Source organism: Palaemon carinicauda, chromosome 12, assembly GCF_036898095.1.
Source record: "Palaemon carinicauda isolate YSFRI2023 chromosome 12, ASM3689809v2, whole genome shotgun sequence".
NCBI classification, from domain to species: domain Eukaryota; kingdom Metazoa; phylum Arthropoda; class Malacostraca; order Decapoda; family Palaemonidae; genus Palaemon; species Palaemon carinicauda.
The window spans coordinates 8763475-8778478 of NC_090736.1; the positions used below are offsets into that span (position 1 = coordinate 8763475).

The following is a 15004-nucleotide window of genomic DNA, read 5'->3' on the forward strand; positions in this document are numbered from 1 at the left end:
TGCCAGCTTCTTCAGACAGCAGTGGGAGCCAGACTCAAGAACTTCTGGCAGACCTGGGAGAAGAGAGGTGCAGATGCACAATCTGTGAAGTTGCTCAGAGAGGGGTACAAGATCCTGTTTGTAGGAAAACCCCCTCTAGCAACGTCTCCCATCGATCTCTCTCCCAGGTACAGAGAGGAAGACAAGAGACGAGCATTGAAACAGGAGGTGTCTCTCTTACTAGAAAAGGGAGCGGTAGTCAAAGTCCTGGACCATCAAACCCCGGGCTTCTACAACCGTCTCTTCTTAGTGGCAAAGAAGACAGGAGGGTGGAGGCTGGTGCTAGACGTCAGTGCGCTGAATGTCTTTGTCACAAAGGAGACGTTCTCCATGGAAACCACAAAGTCGGTTCTAGCAGCTGTCAGAAGGGAAGACTGGATGGTCTCTTTAGACCTAAGGGACGCATACTTCCACGTCCCCATCCACCCAGACTCCCAACCTTTTCTGAGATTTGTTTACGAAAAGGTTGTCTACCAGTTTCAAGCCCTGTGCTTTGGCCTAAGCACAGCTCCTCTTGTGTTTACGAGGCTGATGAGGAATGTAGCCAAATTCCTTCATTTAGCGGACATCCGAGCCTCCCTCTATTTGGACGACTGGCTTCTAAGAGCTTCTTCCAGTCGTCGCTGTCTGAAGGATCTAAAGTGGACTCTAGATCTGACCAAGGAATTGGGTCTCCTTGTCAATATGGAAAAGTCTCAAGTGGTCCCATCCCAAACTATTGTGTATTTAGGGATGGAGATTCACAGTCTAGCTTTTCGGGCTTTTCCGTCGGCCCCCAGAACGAGCCAAGCCCAGTTATGCATCCAGAACATGCTGAAGAAGGAACGGTGTTCAGTCAGGCAGTGGATGAGTCTGATAGGGACACTATCATCCCTGGATCAGTTCGTATCGTTGGGAAGACTACACCTCCGTCCTCTTCAATATCACCTAGCTGTTTACTGGAAAAAGGACAAGACGCTAGAAGCGGTCTCGATCCCCATTTCCGAGAAGATGAAGTCTTGCCTGACTTGGTGGAAGGACAGTATCAGCCTCAGAGAGGGTCTGCCCCTGGCTGTTCAGACTCCCAACCACGTTCTATTCTCGGACGCATCGGACACAGGCTGGGGCGCGACATTAGACGTTCGGGAATGCTCGGGAACTTGGATCTCGAGTCAAAGGACAATGCATATCAACTGCAAGGAGCTACTGGCAGTTCATCTGGCCTTGAAAAGCTTCAAGTCTCTCCTTCAAGGCAAAGTGGTGGAGGTGAACTCGGACAACACCACGGCTTTGGCGTACATCTCCAAGCAAGGAGGGACCCACTCTATGACGTTGTACGAGATCGCAAGGGACCTCCTCACCTGGTCAAAAGGTCTAAACATTTCGCTAGTAACGAGGTTCATCCAAGGCAGCTTGAATGTCATGGCAGATTGCCTCAGTCGAAAGGGACAAATCATTCCAACAGAATGGACCCTACACAAGGATGTGTGCAAGAGACTTTGGGCCACATGGGGCCAGCCAACCATAGATCTCTTCGCAACCTCGATGACCAAGAGGCTCCCAATATATTGCTCACCAATCCCGGACCCAGCAGCAGTTCATATAGATGTCTTTCTCCTAGATTGGTCACATCTAGACCTATATGCATTCCCCCCGTTCAAGATTGTCAACAAGGTACTGCAGAAGTTCGCCTCTCACGAAGGGACAAGGTTGACGTTAGTTGCTCCCCTCTGGCCCGCGAGAGAATGGTTCACCGAGGTACTTCGATGGCTAGTGGACGTTCCCAGAATGCTTCCTCTAAGGGTGGACCTTCTACGTCAGCCACACGTAAAGAAGGTACACCAAGGCCTCCACGCTCTTCGTCTGACTGCCTTCAGACTATCGAAAGACTCTCGAGAGCTAGAGGCTTTTCGAAGGAGGCAGCCAGGGCGATTGCTAGAGCAAGGAGGACATCCACCCTTAGAGTCTACCAATCGAAGTGGGAAGTCTTCCGAAACTGGTGCAAGTCAGTATCAGTATCCTCGACCAGTACCTCTGTAACTCAAATAGCTGACTTCCTTTTATACCTGAGGAAAGAACGATCTCTTTCAGCTCCCACTATCAAGGGTTACAGAAGCATGTTGGCATCAGTCTTCCGTCACAGAGGCTTAGATCTTTCCAACAACAAAGATCTACAGGACCTCCTTAAGTCTTTTGAGACCACGAAGGAGCGTCGTTTGGCTACACCTGGTTGGAATTTAGACGTGGTACTAAGATTCCTCATGTCAGAAAGGTTCGAGCTGCTACAATCAGCCTCCTTTAAAGATCTCACTTTAAAGACACTTTTCCTGGTTTGCTTAGCCACAGCTAAAAGAGTCAGTGAGATTCACGCCTTCAGCAGGAACATCGGATTTTCATCTGAAACGGCTACATGTTCTCTACAACTTGGTTTTCTAGCCAAAAACGAGCTACCTTCTCGTCCTTGGCCGAAATCGTTCGATATTCCAAGCCTATCTAATATGGTTGGAAATGAACTAGAAAGAGTCTTATGCCCTGTGAGAGCTCTTAAGTTCTATTTAAGACGAACTAAACCTTTACGAGGTCAGTCAGAAGCTTTATGGTGTTCAGTTAAGAAACCATCTTTGCCTATGTCAAAGAATGCTTTATCCTATTTTATCAGACTGTTGATACGAGAAGCTCATTCACATCTGAGTGAAGAAGACCAAGCTTTGCTGAAGGTAAGGACACATGAAGTTAGAGCTGTCGCAACTTCAGTGGCCTTTAAACAAAATAGATCTCTGCAAAGTATAATGGACGCAACCTATTGGAGAAGCAAGTCAGTGTTCGCGTCTTTTTATCTTAAGGATGTCCAGTCTCTTTACGAGAACTGCTACACTCTGGGACCATTCGTAGCAGCGAGTGCAGTAGTGGGTGAGGGCTCAACCACTACATTCCCCTAATTCCATAACCTTTTTAATCTTTCTCTTGAAATGTTTTTTATTGTTGTTTTTGGGTTGTCCGGAAGGCTAAGAAGCCTTTCGCATCCTGGTTGATTTGGCGGGTGGTCAAATTCTTTTCTTGAGAAGCGCCTAGATTAGAGGTTTTGATGAGGTCCTGTGGTATGGGTTGCAACCCTTCATACTTCAGATCCTAGGGGTCGCTCAGCATCCTAAGAGGATCGCGAGGCTCCGTAAGGAAGACGTACTTAAAAAGGCAGAGTAATTGTTCAAGTCGACTTCCTTACCAGGTACCTATTTATTTTATTTTTGTTATTTTGATAACTTCTAAAATGAAATAAAAAATCCTTAGCTCATAATAATGTAAACATTTATTGCTGGTCTCTACCCACCCCCCTGGGTGTGAATCAGCTATTATAATCACCGGCTAAGTTAAATATTGAAAAATGTTATTTTGATAATAAAATAAATTTTTTAATATACTTACCCGGTGATTATAAATTAAAGGACCCTCCCTTCCTCCCCAATAGAGACGCAGTGGACCGAGGAGAAAATTGAGTTCTTTGTTTACAATGAGTACTGGGTACTTGGACGACAGATGGCGCTGTTGAAGTACACCCCCTACCTGCATAGCGATCGCTGGCGGATTTTTTCCGTAGAGTTTTCTGTCGAGCAGCAGAGCTGCAGCTATTATAATCACCGGGTAAGTATATTCAAAAATTTATTTTATTATCAAAATAACATAATTGAATGGGAGGTAAGAAATTAAAGGAACATCCTTCAGTCTAGCTGATTACCTTTTTTCTAGGTTACCGATTACTGGTAACTCTAAATAAAAGAAACTAATGCTTCTGTGAGGCATTATGACACTTAGCAGATTCCTCCAACCATCCCTGTCTTGCTTCTCAAGCAGATCATCGTAAGTGATCCCCAACTTTGTAAACCCAATTGTCCTGCACTTAACAAAATCCATGGTCAATCCAAAATATCAACTCCCTACACATCTCTAGAATTAGCAAACAAAGGCAAACAGCAGTACCAGTAAAAAGTAGAAATATTACAAGAATTTTCATAATTGATTATAAGAAAGAAGAGATCAACCCTTCGAGACTCATGAGGTGTCAAAGTTTGTTAACTGGAAAATTACACTCTTGACCTGTTATTTATAAAACAATGTTTCCCTTCCATTGCTTGTTGTTAATTTAATTTTCAAGGTAAAGCCAGTCTTTTTGTAGTTTTGAAATGTAGCAAGTGTAGAATTATTATCTCTGAGTGATGTCCAAATCATTGAAGTCTTGATGGTTAGAAAAATTTTAGTGTCATTTGATATTATCACAATCTCAAAGGATTGATATAAAGTTAAGTGAAAATGAAGGAGAATGAAAACAATCCATCATAAAACTCTTTCAAGTATTTTGAGGAACAGATTTTCCACTCTGGCTGAAAACTGAAGAATGAACCGTGTTTTCAGCAGAGACCTTCTGGGCACTTACAGTCTATGTGCTTTCCTCACCTGTCAGTAATTGGCACATACTTTTGGAGGGAATTTCATTGGAGGGGCCTAAAGGTTTGCCTGAACATGCCATGGCAAGTGAAAAGGTACTCTTAAGAGTTTGGTGGTAAAGCAAGTCATTACTGGAGGTCTCCTTTTCCCAGTTGCATTTGTGATGCAAACTTTTCATAGCAAAGATCTTTTCCATTGATACCTTTTCATTTGTTCTTTTAAGTAGCTATTTAGCATCTGTACCCTGTCTTAACAGATCATTAATGTTTAATAGACAATCAAATCTTATTAAAAGAATTGTGAAGGGGGGTGACAAATTTTGTACTCTTAGCAATACATCTTTCACTAATGTAAAATTTGATCTATCCATCTTTTAACTACCATGTAGCTCATTATCTAGTTAGTAAGGAAGTCTGTTTTAATTTAACCACTTTATATCTAGGTGTTGTGACGCTATTTGATTATTTTTATAAGTTTAACAATATATTACAAAAGCAAAATTATAGTGTTATGCACGGAATTGGATAAATTTTAAAATTTGTACAGCCTATGCAACTATCAATAGAAATGCTGCATTGAATACAGTATGCATATTTCCTCAGGGTCTACTGGGATGGTACATGGTAAAGTCTGGCTTGGAGGACAGATTTACTGAACCATCTGATGTACCAAGAGTCTCTCAGTACAGACTTATGTCCCACTTAGGAATGGCTTTTATCTTGTACAGTCTCTTCCTCTGGAATGCATTAGGTGTTGTCTATCCAGCTCAGAAAGTTAAGCAGGTAAGCGTCTTTTAATTTATGTATATTTTTAATGTAAATATTTGATTTGTGTGTTTCTTTACCACTGATAAGCCTTTTATGTAGCCATATGAACCAACTGATATTGTGGTAATTCAATTAGCCAGTGGTCTCATCTGTAATTTGGGAACCCTAGGGTAGTGAGTTTTTATTTTCTCAGGAGCCACCCTCAATTAAGGAAACTGTGTAATAGTGAAAGATAAATCAATTTTGATATTTAAGTAGATATATTAATGGATAATACCTTTGTATAAAATACTAGATCCAGTATTCCCTGAACAGTAATGACTTATGTAGGTTGCTAATGGTACCAGGTTAGTGAGTTATACTATACAGTATCTTGCGTTTCACAACCAATGAATTTAGAGGTTATGAGTATTCATGGTGAATTCAACAAGAAAAGTTGTCTGAAAACTAATCTTGTAACCCTGTCTCATGCTCAAAACTCCAACTATCCCCACTCTCCAACGGTTTTTGCTGCTTCATGATCAATTATTCAACGTCCCTTTTCCTCACATATTGAAACCACCTCAGTTCAAGTTCTGATCCTTTTCCTGTCTCTGGACACGTCCTCTTTTCCCCAATTCCTCATGTATAGTATGACCTCCTCACCTACTCCAACCACTAATATAAACATTCTAATGCAGTACCTTTCAAAAACAAAATTTTCCTTATCAGTGCCAATGGTTCTACCTTATATTGTTGTATACTGTACGTCTTATTTATGCAAATGTATTTTTTACAAATGGGACTCTTCATGTACCAGTAGTCTAGCTGTATCTCCATTTCATCTTTTATGCAGCTTTCGCTCTCTCTCTCTCTCTCATATATGTAGGGTATATATTATTAATTGCTCTCTCTCTCTCTCTCTCTCTCTCTCTCTCTCTCTCTCTCTCTCTCTCTCTCTCTCTCTCTCTCTCTCTCTCTCTCTCTCTCTTTTTTTTGTAGTGTATTTCCATGGTAACACAAAAATGCTTCACCTCTTAAGTTCTGTCCATCTATTTCACCTAGGATTTTAAACTTCTCTCTTCCTCATTTAATTTTAAATATACAATTGAGCCATTGAAATTCTCTTACTCTATGTGTGTTCAGTAACTGAAATCTATTTTATTGACTACACTACAAATCTGTCCTTAAACCTTGCCCACAACAATTACATGGCCACTTTTATGTTGTATATTTTCCTTTGCTTCATTTTCGGTCATCCCTACTTTTTGTTAATTAATTTTCAGTTATCTCTTCTCCATTCCACTTTTCCACCATATAATTTTTCCATCATCTAGCCCTCTGATTCTGCTTTTAAACTTTAAGCTGTATTCAGGGTCACTTATCCTGCTTCCATTTTAGCACTGTTCATTATTATAAAGTCTAATGTACACCTAATGCATTTTTCAAGTACCTCCAGAAGATGAATATGTATAGTATTTTTTTGTCTTATAAATTTGAAAATATATGATAAAAAGTATACTGTATCAAGATTAAGGTATTTGTTCCAGGTGACAGCACAAGCAATGAAGTTCCGCAGACTTGCTCATATCACCAAGGGATGGGTCTTCCTTACTGCTATGTCTGGTATGAGAACTTTCTTTCCTGTATAACTATGACATGGTATCTTAGGAAGAATATGAATTAGTTCCAAATTTGTCAAAATTAAACTAAAGGACAGGCACTGGTACCTGCAAGGCTATTTAGCGTTGTGTAACTGGTTGTTTTCGGTCTTATTTATAACCATACTCGAGTAATGGACCCTCATGACGGATGATGATACCCAATCACTTAGTAAAACATACATGGTCCCTTGGACTAGACATCATTTGTAGTTTAATGCCTTAGTATCGGGGACCTATCGTGGGGTACTATTTTGAACTGTGTAATGTGGCGTATAAGGTATCTTGAAAGTGGTTAGCTAATGGAAAGTGGCTTTTAATTATTTATAGTTATTTTAACTTTAGTGAAAGTTAAATCTTTTCTTTAGTTGTTATATTTTATGGCTGTATCATTCGTATTTAAATAGATGACAATGTGTATTTGACAGTATAATCAAATTTTGTTTGTAACTTTGTGTACTTTATTATCATTCTTTTAAAGGAACACTTGAGTGGTACAGTATTTTGTTTTGAAGTGAGTCTCGTATTTCACAGCCGTCAACTTTTCGTAATGCCAGTTTACCATTATCATTTCTCTCATCCTTCAGGTGCACTTGTTGCTGGCTTGGATGCCGGTTTAGTTTACAACTCATTCCCGAAATTTGCTGACCGGTGGATTCCAAGTGATTTGTTGGCCTTTTCTCCAACCCTACGAAACTTTACAGAAAATCCAACGACAGTGCAATTTGATCATAGGATTCTTGTAAGTTAAATTTTGTTTACAACATTTTATACCTTGTAACTAGTCAGTACAGCATTATCATTTATTGGCCTACGGCTATCTCAGTGGTTCTTAACCTATGTTCGATCGAACCCCAAGGGTTCGGTGAGGCAGTGTTAGGGGTTCGACGGAGGTAACACAACACAAATGATAATTATGAGAGGGGCACTAGCCAAGGGTAAGCCACGTAATTCTGAAATTGTCTATGAAAGGCAACAGCAAAAGTCACATTTATTTGCAGTAAGTATTCATTATGTTTTTGTGTGAAGTTCATATTTTGATGATTTTGTTCTTTGAACACTGGTTTTGTGTGCAAATGATATGGGGTTCATATTGTGCAATAATACAATATATACCTATGTTTTGAATTGGAAATATATGTTGATATATTTAGGTGTAACTTTCTTTATATTTTCCTCTTTATTTCATTTACCTATATCATCTATATTTCCATCTATGAAGGGTTCGATGATTGTACATATGACACTTGCGGGGTTCAGTATCTCCAACAAGGTTAAGAATCACTGGGCTATCTCAATAAACTAATTTGTTCTCGCACAAATGCAAACCCTTGCCATATAATAATACTGTAGTAAAATTCTGGTGACAGCTGGTAACAACCAATGAAGAATTATCAAGGTTCTGTTACCCACCACCCAGTATCATTGGTGGTCTGGGTGTGACAATGCTGAGAATCTCCATTCAGATTCTGGCCGTTGTGTTGAACAGATGAGTGAGTTCCAGACGCTCTCCAACTGGCTTGAAGTTTTGTGCAGTTTTTGCGAATACAGTATTCTCTTCTTCTCATTATAGTAAGAGTATGAAGTACTTTGGTAAAGTGTGAACATATCTAGGATTGCCTTATTGTCATGGTGGAACCCTTATGTGTAAGGTTGAGGTTGATCCTCACTCTTTGTGTCTGATATGTAGTGGACACCCCTGCACCTCAGATTCCCTATGTGATGTGTGAAGGGAGTGGTTGCCCTCCCAGTGGGTGAGATTTCAGCATAAAAAAAGAAGAAATCCAGGCGAGTATATCATGTATATATGCAGTAGTACTTCGGTATATGAGTTTAATCCGTTTTGGAAGCGAACTTGCAATCCAAAATGCTCGTAATTTAAAAAAAGTTTTTTTCCAATAAGAAATAAAGTAGATTAACTCGATCTATTCCACAGGTCCATAAATACACCTATAAACTCATTTTTAAAGGTTTGTGTATTATTTAAGGAAAAAATTATAACCCCTAACATCAGAAATTAATACAAATAAATGATTCACAGTAGAAAATTCAGTAGAAGTATATTAACATATTAACTAGCACTCTACCTTTAGAGGAGAGTTGTGACTGGCGTTAGGGAGATGAGAGAGGAGGATGAGGAAAAGATGGGTATTTGCTTGAAGGGAGAATCTCCCTGCAGGAGAACCTTATCGGGAGTTCTCTTTCTTCAACAGCGTTCATTATCACAAACTGCATCACTTAATATATTCTTTCTGGACACTTGGTCACCTTTTTTTACACTCTTGCATTCTGTTTTGACAAGGAACCTTTATAGAGGTGACTGCTTTGTGATGGGTGACATCACATTGTTGATAGTAAACAGATTCAATATTATTGTTATTGTTAGCATCTGGTATGGATGGTGTGAGAGCTGAGATTTTGAAGGAGGGGGGTGTGACTGTACTTGAATAGTTGGTGAGATTGTTTAATGTGTGTTTTGTGTTGTCAATGGTACCAGTAGATTGGGTTTGTGCATGTATTGTACCACTATATAAGGGTAAGGGAGATGTGCATGAGTGTTGTAATTCAAGAGGTATTAGTTTGTTGAGTGTAGTTGGAAAAGTGTATGGTAGAGTAATGATTAATAGGATCAAGGATAAAACAGAGAATGCAATCTTAGAAATACAGGGTGGTTTTAGAAGAGGTAGGGGTTGTATGAATCAGATTTTTACAGTTAGGCAGATATGTGAGAAATATTTAGCAAAAGGTAAGGAGGTGTATGTTGCGTTTATGGATCTGGAGAAAGCGTATGATAGAGTTTATAGGGAAGCAATGTGGAATGTGATGAGGTTATATGGAGTTGGAAGGTTGTTGCAAGCAATGAAAAGTTTCTACAAAGGTAGTAAAGCCATGTGTAAGGATAGGAAATGAAGTGAGTGATTGGTTTCCGGTGAGAGTGGGGCTGAGACAGGGATGTGTGATGTCGCCGTGGTTGTTTAATTTGTATGTTGATGGAGTAGTGAGAGAGGTGAATGCTCGAGTGCTTGGACGAGGATTAAAACTGGTAGACGAGAATGACCATGAATGGGAGGTAAATCAGTTTTTGTTTGCGGATGATACTGTACTGGTTGCAGACACAGAAGAGAAGCTTGGACGATTAGTGACAGAATTTGGAAGAGTGTGTGAGAGAAGGAAGTTGAGAGTTAATGTGGGTAAGAGTAAGGTTATGAGATGTACGAGAAGGGAAGGTGGTGCAAGGTTGAATGTCATGTTGAATGGAGAGTTACTTGAGGAGGTGGATCAGTTTAAGTACTTGGGGTCTGTTGTTGCAGCAAATGGTGGAGTGGAAGCAGATGAATGTCAGAGAGTGAATGAAGGTTGCAAAGTGTTGGGGGCAGTTAAGGGAGTAGTAAAAAATAGAGGGTTGGGCATGAATGTAAGGAGAGTTCTATATGAGAAAGTGATTGTACCAACTGTGATGTATGGATCTGAGTTGTGGGGAATGAAAGTGATGGAGAGACAGAAATTGAATGTGTTTGAGATGAAGTGTCTAAGGAGTATGGCTGGTGTATCTCGTGTAGATAGGGTTAGGAACGAAGTGGTGAGGGTGAGAACGGGTGTAAGAAATGAGTTAGCAGCTAGAGTGGATATGAATGTGTTGAGGTGGTTTGGCCATGTTGAGAGAATGGAAAATGGCTGTCTGCTAAAGAAGGTGATGAATGCAAGAGTTGATGGGAGAAGTACGAGAGGAAGGCCAAGGTTTTGGTGAATGGATGGAGTAAAGGAAGCTCTGGGTGATAGGAGGATAGATGTGAGCGAGGCAAGAGAGCGTGCTAGAAATAGGAATGAATGGCGAGCGATTGTGACGCAGTTCTGGTAGGCGTTGCTGCTGCTTCCGATGCCTTAGATGACCGCGGAGGTAGCAGCAGTAGGGGATTCAGCATTATGAAGCTTCATCTGTGGTGGATAATGTGGGAGGGTGGGCTGTGACACCCTAGCAGTACCAGCTGAACTCGGTTGAGTCCCTTGTTAGGCTGGGAGGAACGTAGAGAATAGAGGTCCCCTTTTTGTTTTTGTTTCTTTGTTGATGTCGGCTACCCCCCAAAATTGGGGGAAGTGCCTTGGTATATGTATATATGTATGTATTATTATTATTATCATTATTATTATTATTATTATTATTATTATTATTATTATTATTATTATTACTACTAGCTAAGCTACAACCTTAGTTGGGAAAGTATGCTATAAGTCCAAGGGCTCCAACAGTGACAAATAGCCGAGTTGGGAAAGGAAACAAAGAAATATAGAAAATAAGCTAAGAGAAAAGTAGTGAACAATTAAAATGAAATATTTAAGGAACAGTGAAAGCATTAAAATACATAATACAGTGATACCTCGGTACTCGACCATAATCCGTTCGAGATCCGTGTTCGACCTCCGATTTGTTCGAGTACCGAATTTTTTTTCCCCATAAGAAATAATGGTATATATTCTATTCCGTTCCCAAGCACTCGAACAGGCCCAAAATATTAATAAAACGTGTACCTAAACAACAATAATTATCTAAATGTGTATGAAATTGGTCAGAAAATCCTATAAAACAATTTTAAACCATTTACTGTACTAAAATAAAACAATTTTAAACCATTTTCTGTACTGTAGTGAACATACCTTTGAGCAGCGGTTCGATGGCATACAGGGATGGATGTGGAGAGGATGGAAGGGGGAGGTTACTGCTTGGAAGGAGAGTCCCCTTCCATGATGTGGCGGGGTAGTTCTCCTTCAGGAGTTGTTTCTCTCTCCAATGAAAGGGTGGGCAGATCTATTTCAGGGGTTTCTTCTCTTCTTTGTCTCTTCTTTGGAGGAGAAACAGGCTTTGATGTAGCAGCTTTCTTTTCTTTTGTGAAAAACTGGTCTATTGTTAATTGTTTCTTCCTCCTCTGCAGTATTCTTCGAAAATGATGAATACCTGTTCTATTACGAATACCTGTTCTATTACGAAACTTTTCAAACCAACCCCTGCTCGCTTTAAATGTAAATGAATCACTTTCACTGGTACTCGGACTTTTCTTCACTAATTCTTCATAGATATGCAACGCTTTTTCACAAATGAACGCTTCACTAACACTTTCCCCGGCCAACTGTTTTTCTTTAATAAATATTAAAAGCAACTTTTCCATCTCCTCAATCACTTGTGGCCTTTGCTTAGTTACCGCCGTAACTCCCGTTGCAACATTCGCCTTCTTAATCATTTCTTTATGCTTTAAAAACGTAGAAATGGTCGACTTCGCCATTCCGTATTCTACCGCTAAATCGGACACTCGTACACCATTCTCATATTTCGCTATAATTTCCTTCTTCAACTCGATCGTTGTTCGCACTGTTTTCCTCTTCTCCTTCCCCTTAACACTCATTACTTTCTTGGGACTCATTATGAAAGCTAAAAAAGCAATTAAAAGCACTGAAAATCACTAAATCACAACGAATGCTGATCGCGCGTTGTCTGAGTGACGCTCTCGAGAGAACTGATGCTTCCCGAACAAGCGAGAGTGGCCGAGATGGCGCGATCATCACAAAGCCCATGCGGTCGTCACGTGTTCGGCTGGTCGAGTACCGAATTTTTGGTCGAGCACCGCAGCAAAAATTTCTCGAAAATTTTGGTCGAACTCCGAATTGTTCGAGTATAGAGTCGTTCGACTACCGAGGTATCACTGTATATATAAACAACAAAAACTTAAAAGAAAAACAAGATGAAGAGAAATAAGATAGAATAGTGTGCCCGAGTGTACCCTCAGGTAACAACTCTAGCCCAGTGGAAGACTGCGGTACTACCTAAGACTGGAGACCAATGGTTTGATTTTAGTGTTCTTCTCTTGAAGAGCTGCTTAATGATGAATGCAAGAGTTGATGGGAGAAGTACGAGAGGAAGGCCAAGGTTTTGGTGGATGGATGGAGTAAAGGAAGCTCTGGGTGATAGGAGGATAGATGTGAGCGAGGCAAGAGAGCGTGCTAGAAATAGGAATGAATGGCGAGCGATTGTGACGCAGTTCCGGTAGGCGTTGCTGCTACTTCCGATGTCTTAGATGACAGCGGAGGTAGCAGCAGTAGGGGATTCAGCATTATGAAGCTTCATCTGTGGTGGATAATGTGGGAGGGTGGGCTGTGACACCCTAGCAGTACCAGCTGAACTCGGTTGAGTCCCTTGTTAGGCTGGGAGGAACGTAGAGAATAGAGGTCCCCTTTTTGTTTTTGTTTCTTTGTTGATGTTGGCTACCCCCCAAAATTGGGGGAAGTGCCATGGTATATGTATATATGTATGTATTATTATTATTATCATTATTATTATTATTATTATTTTTTCAATATTTAACTTAGCCGGTGATTATATAAGCTGCAACTCTGTTGCTCGACAGAAAACTCTACGTTAAAAATCCGCCAGCGATCGCTAAGCAGGTAGGGGGTGTACTTCAACAGCGCCATCTGTCGTGCAGGTACTCAGTACTCAATGTAAACAAAGAACTCAATTTTCTCTCTGTCGGGCTACCGGCAAGACCTACTAATTCCCTGTTGCTAACTGGATTTGTTTTAACAACTATTTGGTGAAGTACACTATTCTAGTTTTGAGCTTTCGCTATGCAGGTGTTTTATCTTCATCTCAAAACTTGAACTCGTTTTGGATAGATTTAATTATGGTGACAAAGAGAATATGGACTTTCTTTCACTTTTAAATGGCCGACCCTTCCCTTAGACGGAAGTGTGTTTAGGCTTTTAGTAATTATCTTATCACGTTATAGATCTATATATTTTATATCTCTCCGCCTTTATTAGGCCTCTTCGATTAACTTTCCATTTATTATAAACATATAAAAATAAATTTTAATGTTTTGTTTATATGCGACCTTTCCTGATAGTAGGCGGTCCTAACTTGGAACCGAAGTTAATCAACGTTGAGCCCTTTATATCGTAATTAGCTTTTAAAGAATTTAAAACTTTTTAAATGTAATATTTTATGAAAGAATTTCTTTGATAGTCTTCGTACTGTTTTCAAAGATGAACTAACGTTTAGTTTTTTATGCTACGCAGTTGTTGACGTTCAGGACGTTCAACATGCGCTCTATCGTTACGATAGAGAGAGAGTGTATCACGGTTTCACTTTGCAGTAAGAGTAAATCGATTCTGACGTTTTGTTCATTCTTTCTTAGCTTTAATGTTTTAAATTCTAATTTAAAGGAACTTTTTATTTGAAAAACCTTTCAGTTTTTTCCTTTAGTCAAATAACATGTTTTTTTTGACGATATATAATTGGGCTCTTCTCTTAGGTGCGAAATCAAGAGAGAAAGAGAGAGAGAGATAGAGACGGAGGGAGAGAGAGGAGAGAAAACGTTCCGTTCAAGCGGGTAACGTTGTTCTCGTGTTACTCTCGTCCCTAGTCTCTGTACGGGGAGGAAGGATAAAACGTTTTTAGGTTTTTATTCTCGTCCCCAGGCTATGTGCGGTGAGAGATTGAAAACGTAGTTATATGAACTAGTGTTTAGTCTCTTTCCCAGCCACTGATTTTTCTTTTTATCTTAAAATATGTTTTCTGTTTTTGCTGGTATTATGAGCTTGCATTATACGACTAATTTCGCAATTACTACCTTTTAATGAAGGGTAGAATTGCGTGTTTCAGGTAGAAATAAGTGCAAAACAGAAAATCGAAGTGATAAAGTGATATGCGCAAAGTGTTACAGTGTTGCGTCCGAGGCGCAAAGTGTTACAGTGTTGCGTCCGAGGGTTCGTCTGTTCGTGCCTGTCGTTCACCTAGTCCGGGACCTCTTGCAAGCTCCCAAGCCCAGGGGAGAAGTAATGTCAAAAGACTTATGGGTTCGAGAGGCCTTGACCAACGAACAGACGTTTTCCCTCTATGGTATCGGGTGTTTCTTACCAAGATCTCCCCTACCATAAGACGAGAGAGACGTTGTTTCTCCTCGCCATCCGTAGGCTTTTCGCATAAGAAACCTGTCACAAGGTTTCGAAGCCCTTAAGCGAAAGTCAGTCCTTTCAGGACAGGTCCAGCGTCCTGGTTACAGCCATTAGGACAGCTCTGACCCTATGCAGTCATCGGATAACTGCTCGCCGTCTAACAAAAGCGTAACACAGACTCCGAAAGTCTTTTTT

The 15004-nt window shown here is 40.2% G+C and overlaps 2 protein-coding genes across 2 annotated transcripts in view; one reads left to right on the forward strand and one right to left on the reverse strand.

Annotated features, from left to right (window-relative positions):
- Positions 1-15004, reverse strand: part of LOC137650476 (titin-like) — a 963282-nt gene that overhangs the window by 685260 nt on the left and 263018 nt on the right.
- The window catches only part of LOC137651201 (heme A synthase COX15-like), a 47573-nt gene that overhangs the window by 17715 nt on the left and 14854 nt on the right, over positions 1-15004 (forward strand). Inside the window, exons 5-7 of the mRNA XM_068384357.1 lie at positions 5061-5240; positions 6755-6830; positions 7453-7607. Coding sequence (XP_068240458.1) covers positions 5061-5240; positions 6755-6830; positions 7453-7607 — 411 coding nt within the window. The remainder of the gene's footprint in view (positions 1-5060; positions 5241-6754; positions 6831-7452; positions 7608-15004) is intronic.